Raw genomic sequence first — 24,489 nt, 5'->3', positions numbered from 1 at the left:
ATGAATCTTTGTACTTGGATACTTTCCTTGTCTTTTTTGATTGTTGTGGCCTTTTTCTTGTGCCCGAGTAGGCTGTAACTGCCTATGTTACTCTGCGCAGAGAGGAGATGTCATTTTAAATTGTACGCAAGCCATGTATTTGTTTCTATTCATTCTATATGTGGGGAACAAATGAATAAATCAATACTGTATAATATATCTTGCATTTTCAGCAGCTTGAGTTCACAATAGACAGTTTGAAAGAGCTATGGAAAATATATTCCCTACATACGCATCTGTGGGCTAATTATCCCACTGCATGACATTTTTCAAAAGAAACAGCAGGGAAAACAAACAGTGGATTCTTTTCTTTTCTCTTCTCATGAAATGTCTAAAATAACAGGGGTAATTAGATTACATTGTAAAGTGAATGTGCCTGAGTTGAGGGAGCCATTCTAGCTTCCTTCATTTGCTGTGAATTTACATTGGTTTTTGGTTCTTTCCATGGAAAGAAAACATAATACTGGAGAAATTGAATGGCTTGAAGGGTTGGTAGTAGGAATATAGAGTTTTTCACCTCTGGGTCACACATTGAAATCTAGCCCCGCTGAGTAGTTACTGGAAGTTGTTACCAGCTAATGATTGTTTATATATGAAAGTAGTTGGTTACCGTATGATGAGAGTAAATGAAGTTAGTCCATTTCCTACTGAACCATATCTGATTTATGCTAATTAGCACTATTATTGTTAGACACAGGGGAGACCAGGAATATAACAGGCATTACAGTTTCACTCTTAGCGTTAGCCCCTGCTGTTCAGTGGAGGGAAATTTGCAGTGCTGCTGCACAAGCCGTACGTGTGTTGTCTTTTTTCTCAAACATTATGCGACACCTTCCATAGGTGTCTTTTAGTGAGGATTAAGCAACAGCAAAATAAAGCCACTTTACTTCGGAAAGAGAGTGTCCACACAAGGGTTTAATGCACTTCTAAATTATGCACGTTAACTTCACAGCTTTACTTGAATAAGCTTAACTTTTGTGAGTGTTCCAGTGCAGAAAAATCCATAGCGAGTGTGTGTGGTGTCTGGTGTAAAAAAGTGACTCTAACTGGAGAAGTGAAAGAGTACATGTTTAACGTGTGCCAATGATTTCTCGTCAAATTTGCTCAGTTCACAGAGTAGTAATATGCTTTCATCTAAAAGTCAAGTTGATTCTTATCCTTTTAATGTGTCATCACCAATCGTAAAGTTTCTGCAGGATAGATTCTGCCCTCATCATGCTGGAGCTCCAGCACTTCCCTCGAGCGTGATTTGTAGTCAATGGGGAATTACAGGTATCACTTCAGTTCCATATAACTGTGCAACACTGATGTTTTTATGTTCAGGATTGCTATAATGAGTGTAATAATATTTTATATGCTATACACCAGTGACATGAGTTAACTTCATTCCTATTGTGACAGCAATATCACAAATTCCTGCAGTTTGCTATGTCCTTTAGTCGTCCTTTGCAACTGAAAGTAGCAGTCTGTGATATTACAAGTACAGCTGCATAGAACTGAACAGTCTAATCTACTTGAATTTGCAACCTTCTAGTTTGGTGTTGTGTTTTGAATCCAAAAATTTAGCAATGGAACTAATTCCAAACGACACCTCTTTTTGCATGCTTTCAATTTTGTATGTTTTGGAAGCAAAATCCTGAATCCTTCTCAGCTGATTTTGTCACTTGCTGATTCTTTCAGCCAACCTGAGCTGAGCTTCCCATTTGTCAGTACAAACAAAGCCAGGCAGATTTTCCTTGACATCAGTTCCTGAAGCAAAAGGTGTGCGATCTTTTGATTCAAAGCATGACAGGTCTGAAATGCAAATAATGTAATCAAGCTCACAAGCTTCCTCTTTGCTTCTAGGTCCAAGTCCAGATGTTGGTTATGTTCTAGAAAACCTTGTATCATCTAGGACCTAGTTATCTGTCAGAATTCCAAAAGTTTTAGATTTAAAGGCTTTTTAAAACTGTATTTCAGGGGTAAAAGCTGCCTGAAGATTTTCCTTTTCTATTACCAATTATAGATTCTTCTGTGCCTCCCACCATGTCCCTGTCATATATTGAGGACAGTTAAAATTTAACAGATTTTTTTAAACTAGTAAGTTTTGACTTCCGTAGCTCAGACATTTCTAAACTGTCCGTGTTTCTCTAATAGCATCAACTACTGCTTTAAACCACAACATATTCATTACCTGCTCTGGCAGAAACAGGAGAACCCCAGCAGGTTTAATAGGACTATGAAACAAATGTCTTCCAGTCTCTGTTTCTATAGCAAGATGGTAGATTTGGAAGAAAGAAATGGAACCCAGGAGACTCTCCAGCAGATTTCAGTAACTTGCAGGAAAACTAGATTTTAGAGTTAACCCGTGAAGGTGATATTTTTACCTCTCACCAAAGCATTGCTATGTGATATAAGGATGTGTCAGACCCATTTGCTGGTCTATATTCAACAAATCACAGGATACATCCTGAGTCCTTGAAGGCGCTGTATACTGCTAGGGAGTGATTATTCTTTGGCAAGTGGTGCCAATTATTTAAGTAACCTCTTCCTATGACAGGTTCAAGATCCAATCTTCAAACTGCATGGCTTTTGAGTAGCTAGTCTATATATACAGAAGATCCACAATGGTCTGTGTAAGAAGGGAATACTCGACCTCCTCAGCCAGAGTGACAGTGGCCCCTCTCCATGGCTACCACTGCAGCCACTCATACTCCAGCACTCCCCAAAAGACTGAGTACTTGCCTACCATTTCAGCAGGTGCTGACCTCCCAGAAGGGAGAAATGACCAGTTTCTCCCCCAGCTTACCTCCATTCTCAGACAAACTACATGCTGGTTTCCTGTGAGCAAGCCCTGGAGAGCAATGTTTCCCCTCATGCAGGGTGCCTGTATCCTGCCCCTTACACCATGCCTTAGAATAGTACTTGTGTCACTGTGCACAGAGCCCTTGGTGATGACTGAGGCAAGGATTTCGCATTAATTTTCCTGATGGTTCATGGCTCTTTCTCTGGGAGAGGTCTGATGTGGTGTTCCAAGTAACAAAGGGGAATATTTTAGTGGAATTTTGATGAATGCTGTGGAGTCTTGCATTTATAAACTTCCATTTTCCATGTTAGAATGGCAACTTCTATAACAAGCTGTCAGCTGAAATGCTTTTTATTAAAATGTAACGTACTTTATACACCACATTTTAATAAAAGAACACGGCCATACAGCTTACCAAGCCAGTAAATTAGTGTTGCATATAAAACTCCAAAATACCTCTACAACAGGAAATTTCTAACTGCAACAGGTACTAAATAACAAAGTGCTGAAATGAATATTCCTCTGACAAGGGGACAGAGAATTTCATTATGCAGAGGGTAGAATTTCATCATATCCTACTTCAGTGGAAAAGGCTAAGTAGAGCATCAGCACTGGTGTTATTACAATGATGGCAGATTGGAAACCAAGGCTCTCCACCTCTCCAATTTTCCTCTTGGGTTTCCATTCTGGATTGACTATAGAGACTCAGAAGCATGCTGAACATAGAAACTGTGTCTTGGTGCCCTTAATGTCAACTTTAAGAAAGGGCACCTTGAATCAAGTCCCCACAGTAAAGCAATTACTGTTAACTTTATTGCTTTTATTCTTTTTACATATGAAATACCTTCTAGAAGGTCTACTTTATAATTTGTAAGTTAATTGAAGTCTCAAAACCAGGGGTTAATAGAACTATCCAGAGCTAGGCATAGTGCAGACAGGTGCTGTACAAGTTTTCCCCGTATTGTTTTGCCAACACACTTCCATCCTGCTATTCCAGTGTCTCTAAATGTAGAGATTGCCAGTCATATTAAGTCCCAGTAAATGGCCTGGTTCTGTGATGTGCAGAAATCTGGAATTATACAGGTAGGGTCAAATCTGCATGAGGCATGTGTAACGCCACAAGTCTTATCAACTCCAAGTTTTTGACAAATTATTAACTGGGGAAGGAGTGAAAGGACTGCCCTCAAAAGGACGGTAGTTCTATTATGGGATCACAGATTGGACCAAGGGCCATACAGCACATGGACAGATTTGGGGGAAGGTATAAAATGGAAGACAATACCCAGAAGCCCATTCTTTCCTTGACATTTGGAGCCATGCTGCCAAAGGACACCTCCCTGTAGTTGGTCCCAAGCCTTCCTTTGGAATAAGGGTCTTCACGTTGCGGTGAAAGGTTCTGTACAAGATAATGCTTGTCAGGCAAGGTCAGGTATAGCCTGCGGTGTAAATCTCTTGGGCTTTTAATAGGGAAGATATCACAATCAGTTGCCATTCCCCAGCCACCCAACGCCTTTCAAAAACCTACCCCTATGAACAAGCTTTCCACAGGTTTCCTAGGAAACCTGTGGAGCAGGAGGATGCCATTCAGTATCTCTTACTGCCCTTCCTTATGGTACTGGTATTGTTAGCCAGTACATACATGGGCTTCCTTTGCTCTGTGCACAGTTCTGAAGGGAAGACTTGTCCTTTGAGTTTACTCAGATTTCTAGTCCTGCTGTCAGAAGTAAAATAGTAGCATACTGATCCAGTATACAGCCTAACTTCCCTCCACATCAGTGCCTTAAAAAAGCTTTTTTTTTTGTCTGAAGCAACTTTCCCAAGCATGCTTTCCATGCAGTACCCCAATACTTGAGTTTTGTTTTGTTTTGTTTTTAAAGGAGCAGTAATCTGAAGTAAAGGCCTGGCCATATCTAATAAAGGCCTGACAGTATCCAGCTGCTGCTATTCGTGCTATGGGAAATAGCACGGATTTGCTTCAAGGAGAAAACATTGGAGTTACTTATGTTATTATAATGAGCATAGTCTAGTTTTAGATTAAATATACATCAATCATGTTGTCTCTGGACTCATAATACTATGGTGACCCTAAGTACTTGGATAGAACAGTATTGGGGGTGGTATGAAAACGCAGATGTACATCAACTTTTTTAGTGTCTTTTTTTATTTGTATTGCTATGCATATATATAAAATGTTTAATGTATTCCTGTCTCATACTCTCTCTTCCTTTCCTCACAATCTCCCATTCTCTTCTTTGGCAACATCAGCTTCCATGTTGATGACCCATCCAACCGCTTAGCTGTGCATTTCCCCACCCTCACCTCTCCATTCTACCTGCAGATCTGGTTCAACTCTCACTCGCTAAAAGAGCCATTCATTTGACTTCATCTTCACCAAGCACTTCTCTCTCTGACCTCTCTGTTGCTCAATTCTCCCTCTCTGATCGTCACCTGGTCTCTTTCCGCAGTGCCCATTAGCCCCCTCCCTCATGCCCTGTCCCTCAGCCTCTCCCTGACTTATACTCAGACTGACAAGGGACAGTGAGATCAAAGGCATCTAGATACTGTGAGAGTTGTCTTGCCACATCAATTGTACCTATTCTTTAGGCATCCTGGACACAAGTCAGAAATGCAACTGTTCCTAATAAATGATAGAAGGCAGCCCATCAGTATCATACTCCAAGAGAAACCCTACTGTTCGGGGGAAACACAAATGCATAATTTTGCTAAGAATCTTTTTGAAGTGTCTTCATCTACCATGTTGGACATTGCATTGCATATTTCAGTTTTCCAAGGACTGGTCCCTTGCATCCTGCCCAGGCTTTACAGTTTGATTTGTTTTTTAATAGTGTCCATTCTCTGTCCTGGTCAGTCATACAAAGATAACAGGAACAGGGGTAAGGAGCTCAAGGAATAAGTCCTGGCACAGCTCCAAGTGCTCTATGCACACACACAAACTCACTTTTGCTTGACTGACTATGAGCCCTTCTTCCTCCTCCTGTCCCCACTGTTTTCTTGTGCTGTTACCTGACACCACAAGTTAAACCACGCTCTCCCATATGCCTGTTTTACATCAAGCCGTACAATGACCATCACCAAAATGGGCAAGCTCTCCATCCTGTTTTGCTCTACTTTAACCAGTGAGACTGGGATAACACCCAGTTTGTAATGGTGGCCTAGAGTAAGTACCAGCAGGAGTTTTCAGTATAGTACTGTTCATTCAACATTGACATTAATTTTGAGTAATGTACATGCAATCAAGTGAATATAGCAAATTTACTCTAAGGAGTCAGCTGAGATTAATGTAGACTTACTAGCATGCTGTGTGCCATTTCCCAGTGCTGCTACATTACTGTCTGCATCATATTTGCTAATCAATGTGATAACCCTGAAGTGGAATATCTGATAGAAATGTCTGTTTGTGGATGCCAATGTCTGTGCTTTCCTGGCAGTCAGCACTATTTGTGCACTAACAGTTAACACACAATTAGGTGAATTTTCTTTTTAATAATAAAAGGAGAGAAACAATTTAGCTGCAAGCTGAGGCAGACTTGGTTTTGGGGCTGCTTCAGTCAGGAAAGAGTTTGCAGTCTGCTTAATATACTGCAAATGGAAATTTCTTTCACACTGAGAGAGCTTGAATTATTCTAGAATAGGGTATTCTTAGCTATAGCCAAAATAGAGAATTTAAATCGGTATTTCAAATCTGACCATTTAAAAAACAGGAAATAGATCAATAGTTATAAAATGGCCTTTTGAGAGGTATTAAAGTCTTCCAGTCTTTAGAAAGCTGATTTTAACACTAACAGAGCATGATAGAGAACATTAGCTTGGGAGCCCTCATTACTGGCTTTTAAACAAAACCATATTTTCTACATGCCATTTTTAAATAGCAATTTTAGCAGAGATGAGCCCAAAATAAAACCCTGCTCATACTTCAGAGAGTTCAGAACTCAAGCCTAAACCTAGATCTGAATCCAAATTTTGCAAATGCCCCAGTCTTCTTGGTGAAGTGAACTGAAACCCCAGACTTTTTCAAGTCATTAAAATCTGAAATTTCCTAGTATGTTTCATACTTCACTCCCTCACTTTCTGCCAGACTATCTTTTCTGGTTAAAGAAAGTTGCCTTGATTTCAAACAATGTTCTGAACATCCCATCAAAAATGTTTTGACCCTAACTTAATTGTAGAACTTAGATGTAGCATTGCCAAGCAACTCCTAATTTTTATCTTAAATGTTTTTTTTTAAATCTCCAAATTACAGTAGGTTTCAGAGTAGCAGCTGTGTTAGCCTGGATCGACAAAAAGAACAGGAGTATTTGTGGCACCTTAGAAACTAACAAATTTATTTGAGCATAAGGTTTCGTGGGCTACAGCTCACTTCATCGGATGCTTGCAGTGGAAAATAGAGTAGGACGATTTTATATACACAGAGAACATGAAACAATGGGTGTTACCATACACCCTGTAACAAGAGTCATCACTTAAGGTGAGCTATTACCAGCAGGAGAGAAAAAAACCCTTTTGTAGTGATAATCAAGATGGGCCATTTCCAGCAGTTGACAAGAATGTCTGAGGAACAGCGGGGGAAGGGATACACATGGGGAAATAGTTTTACTTTGTGTAATGATACATCCACTCCCAGTCTCTATTCAAGCCTAAGTTAATGGTGTCCAGTTTGCAAATTAATTCCAATTCAGCAGTCTATCGTTGGAGTCTGTTTTTGAAATTTTTTTGTTGAAGAATTGCCACTTTTAGGTCTGTAATCGAGTGACCAGAGAGATTGAAGTGTTCTCCGACTGGTTTTTGAATGTTATAATTTTTGACATCTGATTTTTGTCCATTTAGTCTTTTACGTAGAGACTGTCCGGTTTGGCCAATGTACATGGCAGAGGGACATTGATGGCACATGATGGCATATATCACACTGGTAGATGTGCAGGTGAACGAGCCTCTGATAGTGTGGCTGATGTGATTAGGCCCTATGATGGTGTCCCCTAAATAGATATGTGGACACAGTTGGCAACGGGCTTTGTTGCAAGGATAGGTTCCTGGTTTAGTGTTTTTTGTTGTGTGGGTGCTGGTGAGTATTTGCTTCAGGTTGGGGGGCTGTCCGTAAGCAAGGACTGACCTGTCTCCCAAGATCTGTGAGAGTGATGGGTCGTCCTTCAGGATAGGTTGTAGATCCTTGATGATGCACTGGAGAGGTTTTAGTTGGGGGCTGAAGATGACGGCTAGTGGTGTTCGGTTACTTTCTTTGTTGGGCCTGTCCTGTAGTAGGTGACTTCTGGGTACTCTTCTGGCCCTGTCAGTCTGTTTCTTCACTTCAGCAGGTGGGTATTGTAGTTGTAAGAATGCTTGATAGAGATCTTGTAGGTGTTTGTCTCTGTCTGAGGGGTTGGAGCAAATGTGGTTGTATCATAGAGCTTGGCTGTAGACAATGGATCGTGTGGTGTGGTCTGGATGAAAGCTGGAGGCAGGTAGGTAAGCATAGCGGTCAGTAGGTTTCCGGTATAGGGTGGTGTTTATGTGACCATTGCTTATTAGCACTGTAGTGTCCAGGAAGTGGATCTCTTGTGTGGACTGGTCCAGGCTGAGGTTGATGGTGGGATGGAAATTGTTGAAATCATGGTGGAATTCCCCAAGAGCTTCTTTTCCGTGGGTCCAGATGATGAAGATGTCATCAATGTAGCGCAAGTAGAGTAGGGGCATTAGGGGACGAGAGCTGAGGAAGTGTTGTTCTAAGTCAGCCATAAAAATGTTGGCATACTGTATGGCCATGCGGGTACCCATAGCAGTGCCGCTGATTTGAAGGTATACATTGTCCCCAAATGTGAAATAGTTATGGGTGAGGACAAAGTCACAAAGTTCAGCCACCAGATTTGCCGTGACATTATCAGGGATACTGTTCCTGATGGCTTGTAATCCATCTTTGTGTGGAATGTTGGTGTAGGAGGCTTCTACATCCATAGTGGCTAGGATGGTGTCTTCAGGAAGATCACCGATGGATTATAGTTTCCTCAGGAAGTCAGTGGTGTCTCGAAGATAGCTAGGAGTGCTGGTCGCATAGGGCCTGAGGAGGGAGTCTACGGAGCCAGACAATCCTGCTGTCAGTGTGCCAATGCCTGAGATGATGGGGCATTCAGGATTTCCAGGTTTATGGATCTTGGGTAGCAGATAGAATACCACTGCTCGGGATTCTAGGGATGTGTCTGTGCGGATTTGCTCTTGTGCTTTTTCAGGGAGTTTCTTGAGCAGAAGGTGTAGTTTCTTTTGGTAACCCTCAGTGGGATCAGAAGGTAATGGCTTGTAGAATGTGGTAGCAGCCTCTTGTTCATATTCCGACCTATTCATGATGATGACAGCACCTCATTTGTCAGCCTTTTTGATTATGATGTCAGAGTTGTTTCTAAGGCTGTGGATGGCATTGTGTTCCACACGGCTGAGGTTATGGGGCAAGTGGTGCTGCTTTTCCACAATTTCAGCCCATGCACGTCGGCGGAAGCACCGTATGTAGAAGTCCAGTTTGTTGTTTCGACCTTCAGGAGGAGTCCACCCAGAATCTTTCCTTTTGTAGTGTTGGTAGGAAGGTCTCTGTGGGTTAGTATGCTGTTCAGAGGTGTGTTGGAAATATTCCTTGAGTCGGAGACATCGAAAATAAGTTTCTAGGTCACCACAGAACTGTATCATGTTCGTGGGGGTGGAGGGGCAGAAGGAGAGGCCCCGAGGTAGGACAGATTCGTCTGCGGGGCTAAGAGTATAGCTGGATAGATTAACAATATTGCTGGTTGGGTTAAGGGAACCACTGTTGTGACCCCTTGTGGCATGTAGTAGATTAGATAGTTTAGTGTCCTTTTTCTTTCGTAGAGAAGCAAAGTGTGTGTTGTAAATGGCTTGTCTAGTTTTTGTAAAGTCCAGCCACGAGGAATTTTGGTGGAAGGTTGTTTTTTTATGAGAGTATCCAGTTTTGAGAGCTCATTCTTAATCTTTCCCTGTTTGCTGTATAGGATGTTGATCAGGTGGTTCCGCAGTTTCTTTGAGAGTGTGTGGCACAATCTGTCAGCATAGTCTGTGTGGTATGTAGATTGTAATTGATTTTTTACCTTCAGTCCTTTTGGTATGATGTCCATCTGTTTGCACCATTAAATTAGGCTTGAATAAAGACTGGGAGTGATGTGTCATTACACAAAGTAAAACTATTTCCCCATGTTTATTTTTCCCCCCTACTGTTCCTCAGACATTCTTGTCAACTGCTGGAAATGGCCCATCTTGATTATCACTACAAAAGGTTTTTTTTTCTCTCCTGCTGGTAATAGCTCACCTTAATTGATCACTCTTGTTACAGTGTGTATGGTAACACCCATTGTTTCATGTTCTCTGTGTATATAAAATCGTCCTACTCTATTTTCCACTGCATGCATCTGATGAAGTGGGCTGTAGCCCATGAAAGCTTATGCTCAGATAAATTTATTAGTCTCTAAGGTGCCACAAGCACTCCTGTTCTTTTTGCAAATTACAATAGTTTTTCCTGTCCTTCCCTAGGCCTCTTTAGTTCCTGTCTGAGAACTGTATTTTCCTTTTGCCTTCCTCTCTTAGCACAGAATGCTCCAGTGGACTTGCCTTTATGGCCAAGCAGGCCATATCATACAAAAAATTATGAGAGATTCAAAGTATTACATGCCGCCTTGTGGTAGTGGTATCGCCTCAAATCCAAGTGTTCACCGGTATGAAAAATTGACAGGTCAGAAAACGAGCAGCTGTCATTTTAAATGCCTCACTTTTATTTTTGTTTTTTTATGTAAAGTTAGTGCCTGTGAAAGGTGCTGGAGGGAATTCTTGGAGTCTGAGGTGCTCTCTCTATTTTCAAAGCAAGTACAGTGCATGCAGCAGCACTTCAAGGCATGCCCATGTGCCACAACCATGAGCGGGAGAAAGGCCATCTTTAGGGGAAGAGGCATGCAGTCTTTGATCTCTCTAAGATTACCAGAAAGGAGTTGAGCAACTTTTATTGCTACGTGGCGGGGAGTTATTTATGAGAACATTAATCTCTTTTTTCTGAGGCTCTAATACACATTTGATAGTAACAACTTTGTTACTGACCCACCTAGATTCACAAGAGCAACCTAGAGGGGAAAGTTTCTATATCGCATTACCAAAATCCTGAGTCTTTTCATCTCCTCTGGTGAAGTCATTATGAGGTAGTGTATGTTGTAGTGGTTAGAGCACAGGTCTGGAAGTCAAGAGTTTAGTCCCTCCTTGTTCTCCCTGATTTGCTGTTTGATTCTGGGCTTGTCCTTTCTGCTAGGAAAGAGGACTGAAATGTCCTTACGTAATTTTTGAGAGGATGGCCTTGTAGTTTACACACTGCTGTGTGGCCTGGGGCCAGTCTCTTACTCCCTGTGCCTTAATTTCCCTCCTGTAAAATAGCATCACTTCTCTCCTATCCCTTTGTCTGGGAGTAGATTTTGTTAATATAGTTTGTAAGATTCAGGGGGATAAATTTCTCTTACAATATGTTTATACAGCACCTAACTCAGTATGCCCTAACCTGTTTGTAACGCTCTTTGAGATTACAGGATGAAGTTGCTGTACGAATGCTTAATTATCCATATTATCCTATTTATAAAATAGGTACTCACAAAATGAAGGTAAATTGGCACCTTCTTAGAGTTCCTAAGACCAAGATCTTCAAAGGTATTTAGGTGCCTAACTCCTATTGAAATCAGTGGGAGTTAGGAACCTAAATACCTTTGAGGACCTGGGCTTAAATCCTTACTTGACAGATTTGTATTAGGAACTGCAGGGTTGGAAAAACCTTTTCAGGTGGCTTATATATGATTGCACTTTACTTTTTATTTTGCATCAGAGAAGTGGCAGATATTAATTTATTATCAGAACGATGGATAAAACTTAATAGGAATTTTAAGTGTACCTATTGGACCAGCTCCATCAATGGTGTGATGCTGTACGCAGTGAAATTAAGGTGAGGGTGAATTGAGCCCAAATATTTAAATCTAAAACTACAGAGCTACAGCATCTAAAAGCATTAGGAATCTAAAGATATTAATTTGGCCACCAGACAGTTTTCCTACATTAAGGCAGCTGATTTACACTCAGGTTGAAAATTGGAGGTGGTTCAAAGAAGAGATTTGAGAATGATTAAAGGATTAGAAAGCCTGCCTTTTAATGTTAGACTCAGGGAGTTCAATCTATTTAGTTTAACAAAGAGAAGGTTAAGGGATGACTTGATCACAGTCTATAAGAAGCTACATGGGGAACAAATATTTAATAATGAGCTCTTTAGTCTAACAGAAAAAAGTATTACCTGATCCAGTGTCTAGAAGTTGAAGCCAGACAAATTCAGACAGGAAACAAAATGTAAATTTTTAACAGTGCGTGGTAAAGCATTGGAACAATTTACCAACAGTCATGTCGGATTCTCCATCCCTAGCAATTTTTAAATCAAGGTTGGATGGTTTTCTAAAGGAGCTACTCTAGGAATTATTTTGGAGAAGTTCTATGGCCTGTGCTATACAGAAGTTCATACTAGATAATCACAGTGGACCCTTCTAGCCTTGGAATCTATTAACCTAATCTGTGGATAGTTTAATGTGGGAGATAAATTTAAAAGTGCATTTTTTTGGTTCATACCAAAGTTTCTTTGTCTACTAAAGGTCAAGTGAATGAATTTATTCTGTGTTTTGCTTCTTTGGCTAAGAAAGAAATGAAAACAAAATCTCTTCTCTGTATTATTTTGATAGTAAATTTTTCTATAAATGCGGCACTATGATGTCCTCTGTCTCGTAATCATCAGTGAGGATAGAAGCTAGGATCTTCAGCAACAAAAGCTTTTACCGCCCAAGCTACAAGACAGGCTGCTCTACCTAGAAACAGGTTCTCCTCTCAGATGGGGGATAGCCACTAAGGAAAGACATTATTGTTCAATGAACGTTGAATTCACTGAAATACTTAGGCTTAGGTTTAAGTGCATGACTTTGAATGGGCCGTAGCTACTGTATTAGATTAGCTCTGTGTAAATGTCATGAGAATAAAGTTCCACCATGTGGTATGATGTGGAATCCAATCAAGTTTGGTCCTGTGTAAATGGTGGTGCTTTTTCAAATGCAGCAACTCAAATCAACATGTCTCCCATTATATCATTATATTGTGAAAAATTGTGGTTGTTTCAAATTAACTCAACTTAAATGGGCTTTAAAAAAATTCTTTTTCTAGAAAATGTCACCATCCTTTGTATAATACGGCAGAAAGTTAAATAGGAAAGCTTTGTGCACCCCTAATAACTGCTGTGCATGATAATGGTATAATCATTAATTTTTCAGAGTAAAATTATTAGGAAGCTGTTATGTTCTTTTCACAAAATGTTCCATTGGCATAAACATTACCCTTTGTGCTAATACCCTAAGACAACCGGGAAATTGTTGAGAATATTGTAGCTGAATATTCTCTGAAAGGAGATCTGCTGTAGCAGTCCAACTCCAGAGGCCCAAAGGTTTGTGCCTGTCTCAGTCAGAAAACTGTAGAATTAGAGTACAACCTACACCTAAACACCCACCAGATACCAAGAAAAAAGGGGGGAAGACCTTTTCTAGCCAAAAAAAGCTGTTTAAATTTACATCTATTTCATGTCAAAACAAATGGAAAATGCCACAAAAATATATTCTGAAGGTTTCATCACTGTATTGCAAGAATTCTACCTACTGTCCTAAATAAGGATTCCTGAGTAGCCTCTAAAGTTTATCACATGACTTACTTTTGATTTCCTCATTTTGGAGCAAATACTGGATCCTTTACTTAGCCAGAGTCCAGGGGTTTGGTGCATGGGAAAAAAGTGTCAAGAAAGAGGAATCCTTTCCCACAGGTAAGAGTTTCCCAGTTTTTCGGTGTCAGATCTGAAATAACACACGTATCCGTTGCACCCCGTTCCATGTGGGGCAAAGGGCTGATGGATCATATAGCTATGTATCTATTTGCCCTGGCCCACACTAACATCTCTCTCGATGCAGGAGGCATTCTTGTGGAGCTGGGTCCACCATGTGCATGTGATGAGTACCACCAGCAACAAGCTCCCAACAACCCACTGTCTTCATGGGCCTCTGCACCCATTGAAGTCGGGGGGGCGGGAGGGGGAGGAGGCAGGATTTGCCCCTCTCTGAATTGTAGCTTATTTACTTCACTACTTTTCAAGGGTTAACTGGTCACTGTACAACACCATCACTTGGTTCATGGGATGTCTGTGCATAGAAGGATCAATCTATTTGAAAGTTTTGCATTTAGGGAGGATTTTGCCTTTGGATAAAAATGCAAAAAAGTTTTGATCCCTTTTCTCTAATCTAATCCTAGTAGTACTTGGGTCATTTCCCCCATCTACTCTAAATGTAAATCAGGATTCCAGTTCACATGGGGAGTTCATAAGTGGGGAGGGAAAGGTCAGTTTTTCTTTCTATTCATTTGATAGCCGAGGATTTTTTCATTTTATTATTAGGCTCCAGCATCTAATATCATATGAGAAATTCTTCCTGGGGTTTGTTTAGTTTAGACAACAGAGCTCAGACAACAGAAAATGGGGTATGAAGGCATTACACTGAAACAGATGAGAGAAAATAAAACATGAGTTGATATAAATAGTATATTCTGTAATAAATGGCAGTAGCTTTTCTGTATGTGCCTCTTTACTTTTAAGTAATGCAGACGAAAACTCAACTTGCAGCAAGAGTCTTTTAGAACAAATAGCTTGCACAAAATTCTTTGGTGCTGTAGCAGCCTACATGGAGACGGAACCTATAATATGTTAGTCACTATAATTATTGTTGTTTGCTGTTCTAAATGCAGACCAAATAGGTTTGTTGCCAAAGAAAATAAAAATTGTGCGTGGCACAGATTCTGGGAAAATCATTGTGTTTTATTCTCCACTGTGTGTGGGTGTATGTACTCCCGGGTGATACTTGATAACCCTTGAAGGACATCATATTGATTGCAATAAGCTAGGTCTGTCTATGGAGAAATCCACCAAAAGGGTCCTCAGAGGGATGAAATTTTTGCATGCATTGACTGAAGGAGAGCCTTTTTCTCCCGCCCCCTGTATATAGTACTGAGGAAGCTGGATTTGTTCCCCTCATAGAAAAGGCCACTGGATTTACACGGAAAACTGGCAGATGCCTGTGGAGTCACATGGGCCAAAGTCATGTTAAGTCCTACAGTTCTGTACTGGCCTTTCCCCACTGGAAGTACAGTTCCATTGGAACTTTTCTACCATTGCCTCCCACTGGCCACAGCTGTTCCCAAAACATTGGAATGAAAGCAGAAAGAACTAGAGCTATATTATTTTTGACTAATTTCTCCAGAGCCAAAATGAGGACAATGCACGTACCCCACCTCAATCTGCCCTATCACAACCTCCTTGCAGCCCCAGGACCTTGGGGCACCCTCCATGGCTTCATGGGGTGCAAGAAGAGGGTGCCAGAGAAGCCCCCCCTTCAGTGCAGAATGTCCATCCCTTCTTTGTAGATGTCAGGGCTATGATCTGGCTCAGTGGTCTTTTTTTAATTATGTCTTAATCTCATAACAGTTTTTCTTACAAATAAAAAAAACATTTGATAATCTGAGCCACAGGTCTCCCATACGAGAGTCCCAGCAGTGAGAAGGTGTAGACACATGCTGGGAAGCCATGTTACACTTTCTGCCTGAAATACCTTTAGGCTGTAGAGCCATTTTCCTGCTCCACTTCCACAGAGTTCATTTAGAAGAGCAGTTTTGGTTTTCAAGGGCCTGATTCTACATTCTTCATCTCAGTGAGGGTTATTTGGGTAAGGAGTGCAGGAGCAAGCCATCCAGATCTTAAATATGGGTCCACAGGGTCCACCAGTAGAGTGCGAGGACCCTCCATAGATTTTGACAGCCCAGTTAACAAAATGAAATGAAATGTACTGTTTCCCACTTGAAGTGAGACTATATACTATTGCCATCTGGTAGCTATTGGAAGCACTTTCAAATCCTTAACCACCATTCCTAATATCTCTATTTTGCAATACTTCCATAATTAATCGCTCTTGCGTTTTCTTTGCTTTTTAATACTTTGACCGTACCAGGCTTACCTTGACCTGATAGTGTTAAATAGGGATGTATTTAAAATTGAGAGGTTTTATGAGACGCCACAAATTGACATAAAGGATCTGTTCTTTTTCACCCAGCTGCATATGTGCTACTGCTTGTATTTGTGCAAATTGAATTTGCACATGTGTGGGTGAATAAGCACCTATATACCACATCCATGTGTGCACAGGTGAACCACATAATTGCATATGTAATTTCTGATGCTTTGCAATGGAGATACATAACCAGCATTGTTAAATGAGGACATCCTAGTAAAATTTTAGGAGTTATAATAAGTTTTTTTCAGACTCAAATTAAGTGATGATTTGAGTGTCTCTGGTATAAGGACACTTGTAATTAACCCAGAGCTATTACAATCTTTATATATTTCATTAAATAATGAAATGTGTTTAAGGAGTAAGTGGTCATAACTTTGGAAGAGAACATTATAGTCCAGCATGTATTGTGTGTATTCAGGTAGCTCCTGTTCAATGATTGGTGCATTTAGTACTTAATCTTAGGGAATAGTTTTCACATCTTGACATGTGGGGATTTCTGTGTACATGAACGTTAAGGAGAATTACATGCCCAAGATTGACCATGTTCTCGGGTATAGGTAGAACCTTCCAGGGCTAAAAACTTGTTGTCATGTATTTGGTCTTAAACAGACAATATTTATGTTGATATATACTCCTGGCCATTTAAAATTCCTCCTGTGTTAAAGGCGATTTCTTGCTCTGCAGAGTGAATTCCTGTGAACAACATGTATTTTTTTTAAAGACAAAACTAATTTTTTTCAATGGTGCTGCAGTGCATACCTAGCCTGGAAATACAGTCGATTGTGTTAAGTATACCTGCTGAATGTAGGAGAGATTTTGCGGAGTACAAATGGGAGTTAATCAACCATGACTTGTGTTTTTGAAAATCTCCCCCTGTATTACTGTAGATTGTAAAAATAATAATAAAAAAAGAAGTCTCAGATAGGAGATTGCTGCAATGAAACTTTTCGAAAATAATCAGATGTTTGGGTTGGCCCTGTTGGAATAAGTGAGGTTCTGATGTACAAATATCAAGGGATGCAACATACTAGATAAGGGTTTATTTAAATACTGTCTGTACAAGCTGTTTGCAGTCAGAGGGCAGAAATTGTTCTAATGGGGTAAATTAGCATTTAGAGTTGCTTGTAAAAACTTTAATTAAATATAACCTTATACCAAGAGCACACCATGTGTGATTTTTTTCTCTTTCTATAAGAGTCTTCTATGAAGAGCTAAATGAGCTTTTATTTGAGCTGCAGGTCAAGGGTTCTTGCTATACTCACTTCACATTTCTGAGCAAAACCACCAACAAGCTACTATGGTGCTTTGCACTGGATACTATGGATTTGTGAAGCAAATAAATTCTAGTGGTGTTTTAGTATAGTTTCAAAGCTGTGATGATTCAAAGATTCCATCCCTAGTTACTACTTTAAAGTTCTAATAGATCCTGCATTTCCCCAAAAATACAAGGGACGCAGCCTGACCTGGCTAAAGTTCATATTAACGTGTGTGCCTAATCATCCAAATGTGACTCTTTTTCAGATATCTGGAAGGAAACCATTTAACAGCTGTGCCCAAGGAGCTGTTGACCTTCAGACACTTGACACTGATGTAAGAAATGCATGGTTTTAATGCCAGCAAAATTAGATGATTCTTTCCTCTGTGTGTCTTGAGCGGAATATGGGGAACTGTCATTGGGAACTCATTTCTGAGTGCCTAGCATGTCAGCAATTGTTTCCTTTAAGTGTTTGTAAAACTATTATGTACTATGTGACTGTAGTTGGGTGTGGCAGATTTACCCGTACAACGCTGGTAGGCTTAAAAGGCAGACATCAATTTCTTATGGTTAAACCATTGCTTATGATATTATAGCACTGGGAAAATGAAGGCACCTAACAAAGCCTTTTCGTTTTTTGATGTAGAAGAAGTGGAGTTGTCGTAACTGTAGGTTCAAAATAGATCCCATCAATCAGACTTTGTTCACCCTAGTACTCTGCAGTAATTGCATGTGTATGTGTATACAAAATACATACACGCTACCTGTGGAGGAGATATCAATGTGACAAGTTGCAGATCCATGTGATAAATTCATTGTGCGCCTATGACTGCCTCACCTGTCCAGAAATTTCTTTTACATCTATTGCTTCTATGTTGCAATGCACTGAAAATGTGCCCTAGAAGATGCTTGAGAGTCTCATAGAGAAATACTCAGATGTGCCTTGCTGAGGGATTCTTCCAAGGCTGATTATAAGAGACGATGGCAATTGATAATAGCTAGCTTTGAAAATGCTTAGTTTGCTGCTTGAGTCCGTTTTAACATTTAAAAATGACTTGTTTTTAAAGTCATTCATATAAATGATGTATCTGCTGTGTGTATTTCTTTAGTGACTTGAGCAACAACAGCATCAGCATATTGGCCAATTACACCTTCATCAACATGACTCAGCTATCAACGCTGTAAGTAATCAGTGGTTCCGGCATCAGTTTTAATTGTTGTTCAGTACAAAATCAGTTGCATTAAACAACGAGTATCTCTCTTGTTATGTAAACTGATGGCTTTCCATGTTGCTTCTTAAGTAAATTAGTAGCAAAATAACCAAAGAAACATATAATACTGTAACTGCATTTTCTGATTCTCCTAGGATCCTGAGCTACAACAGACTCCGGTGTATTCCAGCCCATGCATTTAATGGACTCAAGTCTCTTCGAGTGCTGTAAGTAATACTTGTTCAATAGGTCTGGGTTACAGCTTATTAGGATGCTGTCGATGACAGCAGGATTCTTAATGAGCAGATGGCTTTTGCTTGATTCAGTACACCATAAATATTTTCACACAATTAGCTTCAATGTACTTGTACTTCTGTGCAACACATCCTGTACCAACTGGTGCATAAGAACAGCCATACTGGGTCAGACCAAAGGTCCATCTTGCCCAGTATCCTGTCTTCTGACAGTGGCCAATGCCAGAGGGAATGAGTAGAACAGGTAATCACCAAGTGATCCATCCCCTGTCGCCCATTCCCAGCTTCTGGCAAACAGAGACTAGGGACACCATCCCTCTCTATCCTGGCTAATAGCCATTGATGGACCTATCCTCCATAAACTTATCTAGTTCTTTTTTGAACCCTGTTATAGTATTGGCCTTCACAACATCCTCTAGCAAAGAGTTCCATAGGTTGACTGTGCATTATGTGAAGAAATACTTCCTTTTGTTTGTTTTAAACCTGCTGCCTATTAATTTCATTTGGTGACCCTTAGTTCTTGTGTTCTGAGAAGGAGTAAATAACACGTCCTTATTTACTTTCTCCATACCAGTCATGATCTTACAGAACTTTAACATAGTCCCCCTTAGTTGTCTCTTTACCCAGCTGCAAAGTCCCAGTCTCTCCTCATTTGGCAGCCGTTCCATACCCCTAATCATTTTTGTTGCCCTTTCCAATTCCAATATATCTTTTTTGAGATTGGGCGACCACATCTGCATGCAATATTCAAGATGTGGGCATAGCATGGATTTATATAGAGGCAATATGATATTTTCTGTCTTATTAGGTATCCCTTTCTTAATGCTTCCCAACATTCTCTTTGCTTTTTTGACTGCCTCTGCACGTTGAGTGGATGTTTTCAGAGAACTATCCACGATGACTTCAAGATCTCTTTCTTGAGTGGTAACAGCCAATTTAGATCCCATCATTTTATATGTATAGTTGGGAGTATGTTTCTCAGTGTGCATTACTTACTTATCAACACTGAATTTCATATGCCATTTTGTTGCCCAGTCACCCAGTTTTGAAAGATCCTTTCAAGTCTGCCTGGGACTTAACTATCTTGAGGATTTTTGTATCATCTCCAAATTTTGCCACCTCACTGTTTACTCCTTTTTTCCAGATCATTTATAAATATGTTGAATAGGACTGGGCCCAGTGGCGCTGGAACACTTTTTATAGTGGGGGTGCTGAAAGCCAGCAAAACTCTCCCCAAACATTTTACCTCGTGCGCCCCCTAACCCCACCCCACCACCCCATGAGCTGAGGCTGGGAGAAGGGCCGTGTCTCCAGGAGGGGGGACAAGGATAAGGGCTGAGGCTGGGGCCACGGCTGAGGGCAGGCACAGGGCCAGTAGCAGAGCCCTACATGCTGGCAGCTGGGACCCCGTGTGTGCGCCGGGAGCAGGGCCAGCACCCAGGACCCACATGCGTGGCTGGGAGCGGGGACCCTGCATGCGCGTCCAGGAGCCGGGCATAGGGCCAGCAGCCAGGATGCAGGACGCCATGTGCATGGGCGGGAGTGGGGCCAGCAGCCAGGAGCGGGCTGACAGCTGGGACCCCCAGGCACAGGGCCAGCAGCCATGATGCAGGACCCTGTGTCCATGGTCAGTAGCTGGGGGGCAGCAGCTGGAACCCCACATATGCAGCCAGGACCATGCATAAAACCTGGGTGTGCTGCAGCACCCCCCACACCCTACTTCCCATGCCTATGACTGGGCCCAGTCTAGACCCCTGGCGGACACGACTATTTACCTCTCTCCATTCTGAAAACTGACCATTTATTCCTACTCTTTGTTTCCTATCTTTTTACCAGTTACCAATCCATGAGAGGACCTTCCCTCTTATCCCATGACAGCTTACTTTGCTTAAGAGCAGGGGGTCTCAAACATGCAGCCCACAGGCCTCATGCAGCCCACGGAGTTATTTTCTGCGGCCCTCCAAGCTCCCCTGCCTCCTCTCCTCCCCCCCCCCGGAGTTATTTCCTGCAGCCCACCAAACTCTCCTCCCCCAGCTCTTCCTTCCCCCCACCCCAGCGCGCTGCGTCCCCTGCTCCTCTGCCTACCTCCCAGTGCTTTGCCACCAAACAGCTGTTTGGCAGGGCTTAGGACTTTCCAGGAGGGAGGAGCGGAGATGCAGCACGCTCAGAGGAGGAGGTGGAGAAGAGGTGGGGCCGAGGCAGGGATTTGGGGAAGGGGTTGGAATGGGGGCAGGGAAGGGGTGGGAAGAGGCCTACGGAGCAGGGGCAGGGCTTCATGGAAGCTTTCAGTGATGCGGCCCTTGGGCCAATGTACTAGTCTGCATGTGGCCCTCATGGTGATTTGTGTTTGAGATCGCTGCTTAAGAGCCTTTGATGAGGGATCTTGTCAAAGGCTTTCTGAAAATCTAAGTAGACTATATCCACTGAATCCCCTTTGTCCACATGCTTGTTGACCCCCTCAAAGAATTCTAGTAGATTGGTGAGGCATGATTTCCCTTTACATCTAGGTGACGCAGGTGAATAGTAAGCTTTTTCACATGCAGACAGTAACCATATACTTTCAGTATAAATCTCCTTGCTTTAATATTATGGGGACAAGAATGAGCAAGAAAGGTCTCCATGGGACAGTCTACAGTGTATTTGTCTGCTGGAACACAAAATGGTAACAGCCTGTGCAGAACAGAGGAAAACATCTCTCCATTTATTCCCCTGTGGCCTATAGAAACCGATAGAACTCTAGAGCATGGGTATAATTTTCTAGAGGATGCCTCAGAAACTATAGCAAGTATCTCTTTTTTAAATCCTAAAAGTTTTTAACAAAACTTGAACTTCTGTCGAACCCTATTGAATTTCATAGGACAGTTCCTGGATTGTGTAGTACACGGAAATCAGCGGGAACAGAGATGATTATTCCAGCCAGATATATGGCTTTGTAATGTTCTGGCATGGGAGAGCCAAATTAAGAAGTGACTTCTCCCTGTCAGGCTGAGCAATTAGTGCCTGCAACAGTGATTCTCTGCCTCTACGAGGATGGGTATAGGTATCTGTTTTCACTGTTCCCAAGGATGGTCAGGTTGGCACGCTGACATTGTAGATTTGGAGGTAGCTGTCTGCCTATGCTGGTTGCCAGGATGGGTCAGCTGATGAAATCCCCTCTGTGATACAATGCACTGAAAGCATATTATGAGTGGGATCAGAATCATGGGATGAGCATGGGGGGAAGAGCATACTGAGTGCAGAAAGCAGGTGAAAACCTAAATTAAGTTACCACAGCTATGTTTATCTGGTACTCAGTGGAAATCAAGAATCAGAGCAGAAACATTCAAATGGCAGGGGAAAGACTGCAACAGGCTGGTTGTCTACTTTACTTTCATATTTTATACCCATGGCTCTGTGAATTGCTGTGATAAATGAGAACCTCTCAGACCAGAGGGAAATGAGGATCCACCATGTAATAATGATACGAGGTTTGATTGTGCAAGACAATCCATAACTCTTCTTGCCCTATTTAGTGCTTTACACCTCAGCTTTATTGTTCCACCTCCTTGCTACAGCATTCAATAAAAACATTAATTTTTTACTTTAAGGAAATTTTCTTTTGATCATACTTCACAAGAACTTTCCCTCCTGTAAAGAGCCATCATCTCAAATTTGCCACCACCACATACAAACCTGCATTGATCTCTCTTTTTATTATTGTAAATTACTGATCAAACATACATAGGAATGAAAGTGATGTGATATAATAGAGGTTCTCAAACTATTTCATATAGACCGTATAGTATATCACCATGGAGCACCTCCTGTCCCATCTGTGATTGTATAACATATCTGTGGCAACCAAAGCTATCACTTACATGGAGAAGTAACATTACACAAATAATTACTATTTGTAGCTGTTTGTAATGCAGTTTAATAGTAGGGGAAAGGGTTGAGTCAGTACCATGTGACCAGGAGTATGATGTGGAGAGGAGAAACAGGCTTTCCATCTTTTTTTTAATTTGGGCAGTGTGGATGCAAATACATGACTTAAACCCAATGAATGATTAGCAAAAGAAAATATTGGTAAGGAAAATTGCAATCCCTTTATATTTATGGCAGCCCCTTGTCCCAAATTTCCTGTGGTAAGGACAAAATTTACTAGTGTCTTCTTTAATTTTTCTTGGGAACAAAGTTAGGAAACATAATGGGGGGAAAGGGAACTTCGCTCCATGCTTTTGCCCTCCCCAAATAAAACTAAACTAAACAAACAACAAAAATCTCCTTTTTTCTTTTGAGACTCCAGACTTGGGGAGTCTTAGCAGTTAGGGGGAATGAGTCCTATTTCTTGAAATCATGGATTTTTCCTTCTTAAAGTGCTCTTTACTTTCCTTGTGACTTCTTGCTCTGCCTTGCTCTCCCAAATTGGATCCCCTTGAAGATGAGGTTCCTTCAGAAAGTTTTGGTCTAAAACTGTTTGGTTGAGTAATATGGAGTGGAACATATAAGGGGAACCTCAAGGGAGGTTCATGCTCTTTAATATCTTTGATTTTTCTGAATTGTTTTACAAATGTTAAGCTACTAACACAGTGTTATGTGGCACATGTTCACCTACCAACATCTCAGAGAGTTGACTTTCACTCTAGTTATCTACAGAGTATTTTGGAACTGCCCATCTAAAGTTATAACCATTGTTAAGACTTGGGGGCTTTGCAGAAGAATATTTTTCCCCTTTGTTAAGTAAGTTCTGGTATGGCATGTAGCAGCAGGATGGCCACGATTAGTGGTTGCAAAACTCGGCTCCATAGTATGTGTAGCGTAGGAGGAACTTTCAAGTACTCTAAAATAAATGAAACTTCATATTCTTTCTTGTTAGAAGAGTTAAGCTCAAGTCACGCAATACAGATCTGGATTTCAAGCCCCCTAAAGTCTAAGGCTGTTTGGAGCCACAGCTTTCATTGTAAAGGGAGGGATCCATTTGTAAAGTTGGTTTTCAGATTTCAAACACCCATGGGGTGGCCACATCTGAGTGTCACAGTTCAGATCAACTGTATTTGTATTTCACATCCATGGTCCACAAAAAACACCTACTCTAGGCTCCTGGTTCCTTAGTCATCCCCTCTCTTGCATGGAAACCTGTGTGTTTCCCTCCTGATCAGGGATTTGTCCAGGCTGCACAGTTCCCTGCCAACACTGTAATATCCTCAGTAAGTGAGACTACCTAAACAGGCCAATGTCTACATTTTGCTTTCTCTCCAAAGACTTATGAATAGTGTTGCCACATAAGTTCAGTCTTTACTTTATAGAGTTTGGGCCTTGAACTTCAGATTCCAGGAACAGTGTGTTTGGGGGGCAGATTTGCATTCACCTCCCCCTCGATATTTCCCAGCAAATCCACTTTACATGTATGATCGCAAAAGACCATTCTTGTCTGCCATATTGTTCAAGGTAGTCCTTTGATCACCCACACCATAATATAAACCAAGAATGAAGAAACCTAAGTTCTTTTCTCAGCTCTGCCACTGATTCTGTGAAGTTGGGCAGGATTCCTACCTGCTCTGTGCCTCAGTTTCCCCAGGGTTAAAATCAGCATGTCACTTTTACCTACTTTTGCGAAGTGATTTGGGATTTTCTATTCAAAACGGCAGTAGAGGTGCCAAATATTTTTGTTATTAGCGTAACTGTCTGTCCCCTTTGGTTTGATCTTGCATTGATTTGTTCCTGCTAAGCTGTACAGATGACAAGTTTCTACATATTAAATGAAACACTGGGGAGGAAAGTAAACCAGGGTTACTGCAGT

General features: G+C 41.2%; 1 protein-coding gene across 2 annotated transcripts in view; it reads left to right on the top strand.

Moving 5' to 3' along the window:
• SLIT3 (slit guidance ligand 3) overlaps positions 1 to 24,489 on the top strand; it is an 801,478-nt gene that overhangs the window by 653,182 nt on the left and 123,807 nt on the right. For both annotated transcript variants that reach the window (XM_073355953.2, XM_073355954.1), the window contains 3 exons: positions 17,512 to 17,580; positions 18,355 to 18,426; positions 18,612 to 18,683. In XM_073355953.2, coding sequence (XP_073212054.1) covers positions 17,512 to 17,580; positions 18,355 to 18,426; positions 18,612 to 18,683 — 213 coding nt within the window. The remainder of the gene's footprint in view (positions 1 to 17,511; positions 17,581 to 18,354; positions 18,427 to 18,611; positions 18,684 to 24,489) is intronic.

Source organism: Lepidochelys kempii, chromosome 8 (genome assembly GCF_965140285.1).
Source record: "Lepidochelys kempii isolate rLepKem1 chromosome 8, rLepKem1.hap1, whole genome shotgun sequence".
Lineage (NCBI taxonomy): Eukaryota > Metazoa > Chordata > Testudines > Cheloniidae > Lepidochelys > Lepidochelys kempii.
This window is presented reverse-complemented; position numbering and strand designations above follow the sequence as displayed.